Genomic DNA, 8,854 nt, shown 5'->3' on the forward strand with positions numbered 1-8,854 from the left:
CTGCGGACTCAAGGGTCCCAGGTTCGATTCCAGTCAAGGGCATGTATCTTGGTTGCGGGCACATCCCCAGTAGGGAGTGTGCAGGAGGCAGCTGATTGATGTTTCTCTCTCATCAATGTTTCTGACTCTCTATCCCTCTCCCTTCCTCTCTGTAAAACATCAATAAAATATATTAAAAAAAGAAAAGAAATTAAACTATAAATAATATTCCATCACATAAATACAATCATCAGAAGAAATATTAATAGAAAAGATCTCTGCTCCACCACTTGTTGAGTAACTCTAGTAGCAGCTTAAAATTTTTAAAAAGAAATAAAGAATTGCCTCTATATTACAGAGGAGGGGCAAAAGTAGGTTTACAGTTGTGAGTATGTGAAACACAGTTTATTCTTGTGTTATTATTTATTAATTATTGTATTATTTTCCATATGGACAACTATAAACCTATTTTTGCCAACCACTATATATATGGCACTCATACAGATGCTGGGAAGTAATCATAAAAATAATCAAAGTTTATTCATAAATGTGAAAAATCAGATAATGCCTTTAAAGACAAAAAGGAAAAACCAGACATTGGCCCAGATGGTTGCTTCAGGGTAGAAAAACTATGCTAGTAAAGAAGCACTTGCTCTAGCCAGTTTGGCTCAAAGGATTGAGTGTCGGCCTGGGGACTGAAGGGTCCCGGGTTCAATACTGGCAAGGGCACATACCCAGGTTGTGGGCTCATGCAGGAGTCAGCCAATTAATGATTTTCTCTCATCACTAATGTTTCTATCTCTCCCTCTCCCTTTCTTTCTGAAATCAATCTATAATAATAAAAGCATAATATGCTAATTAGAGCAGACAGTCAAACAGTGGAATGACCTTCCGGACAACCTTCCAGATGAAGCCAGGCCAGCTAAGTGGCTGCGAGAGCCAAGGCAGCCAGGGCTGCAAGGGCCGAACCCCTTGTATGAATTTTATGCATCAGGCCTCTAGTAAAAATATATATTTTTTAAAAAAGAAGTACTTATAGAACGTTTAGTCTCCCTGCTCTTGAACTTTATTTCATCTAAGAGACAGATATTCAGATGCATATTTTTTGGTGTATAGTTATTTTTAAGTGCCATTATGCATTTCAACTTTTTACAAAATAAAATTTAATTACAACAAAAATTTGGGAACTTATAATATTTACAAATATTCCATAGTAAAAAAATAAAAGTTTATAAACACTTGAGTAAGAAATGCAAACTTTAATTTAACAAATTATATTTGGATATAGAATGTGTTTAAATTGTAGACCTATTGAATTCAGATTTCAGTTTTGAGAAACAGGGATCAGTTAGGGATAATTAATATAACATTTTACTTAATTTACTTGTTTTTTTACAATAAAATCTATAAACCATGTCTCAACATCGATTTTTCTTAGAGGTATTCTCTTAGAGCATTGTTGGTGAATAATGTATTTGATGAAGTATTTTCTGTGAAATATAAGTATCTTCAGTTATGTTCCCTAATGACCCAATAGTTTACATTAAGTCAATAATTTACATCAAGTCATTCCTAGGAAAACAATTTCAAAAGAAACAATTTTCTGTTTCCTCATTTATTTATAAAATCAGTATACGAACATTGTACAGGCAGAGAAGACCTAGAAAGAATATGTAGTTAGCCTTGCTCTCAACCTCCCCACACATCCTAACCTACTGTTTTGTACTCTGTTGTACTTTTACACAAGTAATTGTCAAATCAATAATTAAAGAAAAAAAATAAAATATATATTCTATAATGCTATGAATTATTTCAGTGTATTTACTTACACTCTTATCTATGCACAAAATGTTAGATTTTAAAGTATTTTTATTAATAAGAAATCAGCATTTTTCATTATATTTTTGCAGTAGTATAAGGATAATAATTTATTCCCCCACTCTCTTCCCATGCATAGTTTGGGCAATTTCTTAGGCATTGCAAAATAAGTTTTTGTACTACCTCTTAACCTCTTCCCTCTTCCTTATGGGGGAAAGGGTGATGTCTCCGTGAGTCTGGGAGAAGCAATTGAGTCAGTGTGGCTGAGCCCTACCCTTATCTCCTGGGATCTGCTTCTCTGCATTATAATCTACAACCACCCTCACTTCTACTTCTGTAGGACACACACTTCTGGGTCAGTTTCTCCTACCCACTAATGACGAGGCTGGTTGGGTACTCCTCTCTCTTCATCTTCTCTGTTAGAACCCAGGTTGTTCTAGGGGTGTATGTCACTCAGATCCAGACCACAAACATCACAGTGAAATTGGGCTGGGAGCTGGAAGACTCATGATGGCTGCGTATCTAAGCCAAATACTCCGGTCCAGCTCCAGAAATTATAGGCCCGTCTTTGGTTTCCATTTGTTCGATTCTTTTATCAGTAGCTCACTTAGTTGTGGATCCAGAAAAGAAGCAGGATGATTATTGCCTTCAGACCTCAAAAACTATTATGGCAAACATGTAAGAATGGACCCAAGAGTCAACTCAGTGAAGAAATCAAGAAAATATAGGGAATGTGAGGCATGCATTTCCAATTTTGGGCCCAACATTTTAAAATAAATATTATGTACAGTGTTTGGACTTTATGCTACTTTGTTATGGATTTTAAAAATGTATACATTACATACACATCTTATCTGTTCACACTTCCTTAACAGTATAGGCATTATGCAGGGTTACAGTACACAAGTGCTTTTTCTTGTAGTACACTTTAGTCATAACGAAGGTCAGCAACTTTAGTGTTTGTGACACTTTGAAAATGTCCTATGACTTCATCTCTTAATGCTGTGAAACCTAGTTAAGCCAATGTTAGACTATATGGCAGTATCCGGGCAGCATAAACTAGTTGGCAGCAAAAGGACACACATAGCGTGCTCCCTGTACACTCCTCACCTTCATAATCATGACTGCAGAATCAATTGTCATTGATTTACACATAAAATTGCAACAGGCTTTTCTACAAATTGGATAATTGCCGTTTCTAAAATGAAAAAAAAAAAAAAAGAGAAGAAGAAGAAAGGACATTCTTTATTTTGTTAGTCCTACCTTTTCAAAATATTTGATTTCATACTCCAGGATGATTCCGTTGGGGCGATCTGGCTCTTGCCAAGACAAAGAGATGCTGTTCTTTGCAATCTTCCCCTTTTTCACATTGGTGATTGGAGAGGGGGCTGCAAAATAGTATAAAAAAAGAGTAGCATGATTAACAGAGCCCCAAAATTACAACTGTGTATAATGAATATTGGCATTTCTGCAAGGCAGTATAATAAAAATCCCCAACAATTAAATTTTCTTTTAACCTGGAAACAATTTTACTTTCTCTATATAATACAAGTTTTTATAGATTGTAAAGTGTTTTACAAATATAAATCAACTAAGTATCCTGAAAATTTTCTATCATAAAACTGTAGTCACACAGAAACTAAAGTCTGCATTTTTTTCTATAACGTTTAGAAACATAAATGAATGATTTTACTTTTTCTTAATAAGGATATTTGTGTTGACCTGAAATACTTGTTTTAAAATTTATGGACTCTGTATAATATATGCCATTATGCTAATAGATACCTAATTATCTATATTCCTGCATTTTTGCATCTTTAAGGTTCTCTTTTATATATTATTTTGAAATTGTCAGATCTATAATCATTATTAAATTTATATATTAAATATGGTGCATGTTTTCTTCAAAACTATGTTATAAAATACGTTGTATCTTAGAAAAAATTGCAAATAAAACAAAAATTTTCCTTTGTTTCTATTCTCCACAAGTATTTCATGAGATGTCACAATCACCTATGGTGCTTGTTGCTATTGGCCAATGTCTACTAAATCGTACAAGAAAAAGTTTTTTGATGAAAATAGAACAAATTGTATGCTATTTCAGATATGTCTGGATATTTTAAATTCCCAAACATATGAATATTTGATTCAACATCCATTTTTATTCATCTGTTGATACTTGTGTGGGCTCTGGGTTTGACATTATAAAGAGGTATTGACTAACATTTTTTTTTAATGTAGATTATCTTTATTTTGTAGCTTTTAACTTCTATAAAAGATATAGGAAAGACTATCATCATCTAATAAATGATGTGCCTGTGATATAATATATATTAGATATAATATGTATACACACACACACACATATATATGTATATAATAGGTACATATAAGATGTTAATGATGGCAGACATAATGAGTAGAATATAACCAGAGTCATTGCCTATCAACAGCAGAGCATTTTAAACAGTATCAGACATATGCTGAAATTCAATTTTATATACTCAAAATGTACATTTATATAAAAATGATTTATATATATATATGATTATCTCAAGAGTAATACACAAACCCAGATTTTCAAACAAGGATCAACACATGCGTGTTCTCTCACCCCACCTCCTATTACTGTTCTTCAGCAGCCCTGCCTAGGCTTTCTGCTCATTGGCACTTCAGACACACTCCTACCCAAGGGCCACAGCACTTGGCATTCATCGCTCAGAGGTGCTTCTCCATGACTCTCCCTTTCCTCTGGGTTCTCCTGAGATCTTTCTTGTCTACTTTACCACTCGAGTAACTAAATCTCATCTCCATCTTTTCTCACCTCATCATGCCCTCAGCTCCTTCAGTGTTTCATTTTTCTCCTTAGTTCTTTCACTTGTATCTTCTAATATCATATCTTAAATAGAGATTTGCTTTTTTTCTGTCCTCTCAAGTAGAATATAATTTTCTGTGAGGGCAGAAATATGTTTATTATATTCACTGCTGATTCTCTAGATTTAGATCAGTGCCTGGGACAGAGGAGCATCTACTAAGTATAAATGGAATGAGTCATTGGTGGCAAAACAGAAGCAAAGTAATATACAAAAAAAACAAGACCTTATTTTTAAATTATATGTCAACGAACTCAACTATGAAACTCAAGGGTGAAATGCATCTTTTAATACAATTAAAATAAACAGACATATATCTGTGAGAGAGCAAAATTAGTTAACTGTTTCATGTTTTATATACCCACTAGAGGCCCGGTGCATGAAAATTCGTTCACTCAAGGTGGTCCCTCAGCCTGGCCTGTATCCGCTCTGTAGTCAGGGACCCCTCCAGGGATGTCTACCTGCTGGCTTAGGCCTGCTCCCTGGGGGATTGGGCCTAAGCTAGCAGTCAGACATCCCTTTGGCAGCCTGGGAGCCCTTGAGGGATGTCCGACTGAGAGCTCATCCACAGTAGGACTTCCTTAGCACTGTGGAGGAGGTGAGTGAGGCTCCCACCACTGCCACTGAGCTCACAGCCGTCAATCCAGCTTGTGGCTGAGCAGAGCTCCCCCTGTGGGAGTGCACTAACCACCAGGGAAAAGCTCCTGCATTGAGTGTTTGCACCCTGGTGGTCAGTGCACATCATAGCGACTGGTCATTCCTGGTCATTTCTTCATTAGGATCAATTTTCATATTATCCTTTTATTATATAGGATAATAGGGTGATAATGACTTCAGTATTTTAATGTGCACTTTTGTTTTTTTAATCACAGACCTTTCTTATATTCAGGTTCAGAGGATGCATATTTTCATCCTTATCTAGTTTTCTTAAAGGTACCCAATTCCATAAAGTTTTTTCAAGAATAACACTTAGTGTGCATTTAATGCCCACATTATCTAAAAGTAGTTTTTAAATCGCTGTATACATACTTCTATGGAAATTGTAATAGATTGGCAGTTCTCACAGTCACATTTTGGTAAAGATTCAAAGTCCCTATTGATTTCCTTGTGAGGGAAAATCATGCCATATTCTTCATGGTGGACAAAGCATCCAGAAGACAAGAAACAAGAAAAAGTAAGCTATGTGCCCCCAGTTCATCAGCATGTTTGTAGCAAAGTAGCAAATTTATTGAAGCAGAAGCAGTAACAGAGGCTTGTGGCAGACAGCGGAGTTTTTTAATGTACTGTGATCAGTAGTGAATAGCTTTATGAGTTACTACGAATCATGAATTAGACTCATTTTCCCATTAGCCCTGTGTATTTATTGCACTCTGTTACTAAATATACCAAGACGGTCTTGAAAATTCTTCATTCACTTTACTACTTTGCAAACATTCTCCTTTTGACTGATATATTTCTTATAAGTAACTGTCAGTTTTTACCCAATAATTGGTGGTGTTGTCACCTTCCTATTCATAAATTGCATTTAACGTGTATGTCCTATGAAGGAAGGATTAATTTGGTTTCCTTCGCTGCTCTATTTCTAGCACCAGAAAAGTATTTTGCATATAGAGATTTGATAAATATTTGTTGAATGCACGCATATATGAATGACTACATGGGAAATACATACATCATCATGTATCATTCAAAACTGATTTTGTCTCATCTTAATTGCACAGATTAGGATCTTAGTAATTGGAGATTTGTGCTTTATTTTAAAACTTACTTCTTTAACAAAATAATCAACTGTTTCAGAGTGAAGCTATCAAATAAATATCAATGCGCACTTAACTAGGCTGAAGTGGGATATTTTGTTATTTACTTACATCATTGAAAAACAAAAATTGTGTAGCTTTCAAAGACTGCTTGATTGAGTAATGTCATTGTTTGCCAAAGTTGATTTTCTTAGAGGTTAAATACAGAGTGCCTTTTAAAAATGGTTCAGAATTGGGGAAGAAGACAACTCAGAGTAATTTAGGAATAATGTCCTCTCTGGCAAGACCATCTCTGCATCATTTGGGTAAAAGCTGATCAAAGTGGGGACACTGACAGCTCCTGGGGACATAATGATGATGCACAAATTGTGAATGGCAGCACACGCCCACTACTGTAGAGAACTTCACAAGTATTGTGCACATTAAAGTAACTGCAGCCAGATTTGTCAGCATCAAGGGCAGGTTTAATATATCTCATTCATCTTCCTCATAGGTACCCTGTGCTCATTCTTTACCCACATAAGCTTTTATTAAGTAAGCCTGAAAACAATGAGAAGGATGACTTAGGACATTTCTGCTTGTAAATAAAACTATTACTTTCCTAGTGTAAGAAAAAAATACTAAAGAAATCAAGTTGTGAATAAAACATATTATTTTACATAACATCTGAGTTTCACCTTTTGGATATGTAGAAACATTTTGTTTCTGTATAGTAGCTTTTATATGGAGCTGACCTTTGAGGACCAGTGTAATAAACAAAATAACTGTCCTTTAAGCTAGTAACAGTTCCCATTGTGGACTTATTATTTCATCTCCTTGAATTTTTAAAAATAAAACTTAAAATAGTTTTATATTTATAGAAAGATTACAAAGACAATACAAACAGTTCATGTATACCCCATACCTAGTGTCCCTAATCAGGAGCATCTTACAATAGTGTAGTACAGCTGTCACTATTAATGAATCAATGTTGATACGTTATTATTCACCTCAGTGTGTACTCTATTTAGATTTCCTTAGTTTTACTTATTATCCTTTTTCTGTCACAGGATCCCTTCCAGCATACCATCATGCATTTAGTCATCCTGTCTCCTTATGCTCCTGTTAGCTATAATAGTTTATCAAATTATGCTTGATCTGATGACTTTGACAGTTTTGAGGCATACTGGTCAGGTACTTTGCAGACTATCTTACCATCGGATGGAATGGGTGTTTTTCTCATGATTAGACTAGGTTATGAGTTTTAGGGGAGATACAGATAAAGTGTCATTTTCATTACATCACATCTAGGAACCATACTATCAACATAACTTATCACTGGTATGTTAATCTTGGTGATTTAAGATGGCATCGATCTGTTCCCTCCACTCTAAAGTTTTTTGTTGTTTTTTTTCCAGTTTTCTATACTTTGTTCTTTGGAAGGAAGTCACTCTGTAGCCATGCTTAAGGAACAGAGATATGCTCTACTTCCCCGAGGCTGTCTGCATAAATCATTTGGAATTGTTCTGCACAGTGATTTGTCTATTTTCTCTTATTTATTTACTTTGTATTCATTTACTCATATCAGTATGGATATGTGGATATTTTTATACTTTCGGTTTCTAACCTAGTAATTTACTTGGTTACTCAAATTATTAAACTTGGCCATGGATGACTCTCTCAGTTCTTAGGTTCCTTTGACACATCCCTATCATTGTGAGTTTGTGTATCTGTGTGTTTCAGGTATCCCTTTCTTACTTCCTGGCACTATAAGACCAGCTATTCTAGGCTCATCTTGCTTATTTATTGGCCCAGTCTTAAGTCAGTCATTTTTCCTAATGCCACTGGTTTCTCTCATTGGACAATGCTGTTATAAACCAAGATTGGGAAGAAAGGTGTGCTCCTTGCTCCTGGGTGTCATTGCTTCTAGGCCCTCTTAGCCGACATGGCTAGGAAATAAATGCATCTATATTAACCTCTGTATATCTATGAATATTTCTATAAATAACTATAAATATACTATCTAATAAAAGAGAAACAGGGTAATTAGCCATACATCCACTACCCTTCCCATTGGCTAATAAGGGCAATATGCAAATTAACTGCCAGCCAAGACGGCGGCCGGCAGCCAGGCAGCTTGAAGCGAACATGAGGCTTGCTTGCTTCAGTGATGGAGGACTCCAACTTTCCCTGCCTGCTGTTGCCAGCCTCTGAGCTGGCAGTTTGAAACACTGTTACAAATATAGAAGCTAAACAAAACCCCAGAAAACAGCTTTCAGCTAGCCGGGATCTCAGATCTGGAGTTGATACAGAGTTTCAATTGTAGAACCTAAACAAACCAGATACCTGCTTTCAGGAGCGGAGGCCTAAGAACTGGAGCCTCAGAGCTAAAGCTGGCCCAGAATAAAAAAAAGAAAAGATACACAGGAGCAGTGGGGAGCATCAGTC

At 35.7% G+C, this 8,854-nt stretch overlaps 1 protein-coding gene across 6 annotated transcripts in view; it reads right to left on the minus strand.

The window, feature by feature from the left end:
* EPHA5 (EPH receptor A5) overlaps positions 1 to 8,854 on the minus strand; it is a 309,529-nt gene that overhangs the window by 98,181 nt on the left and 202,494 nt on the right. For all 6 annotated transcript variants that reach the window (XM_015565823.1, XM_015565821.1, XM_015565818.1 and 3 more), the window contains one exon: positions 3,061 to 3,185. In XM_015565823.1, the coding sequence (XP_015421309.1) occupies positions 3,061 to 3,185 (125 nt within the window). The remainder of the gene's footprint in view (positions 1 to 3,060; positions 3,186 to 8,854) is intronic.

The sequence above is a fragment of the Myotis davidii genome, unplaced genomic scaffold (genome assembly GCF_000327345.1).
Source record: "Myotis davidii unplaced genomic scaffold, ASM32734v1 scaffold31, whole genome shotgun sequence".
NCBI classification, from domain to species: Eukaryota; Metazoa; Chordata; class Mammalia; order Chiroptera; family Vespertilionidae; genus Myotis; species Myotis davidii.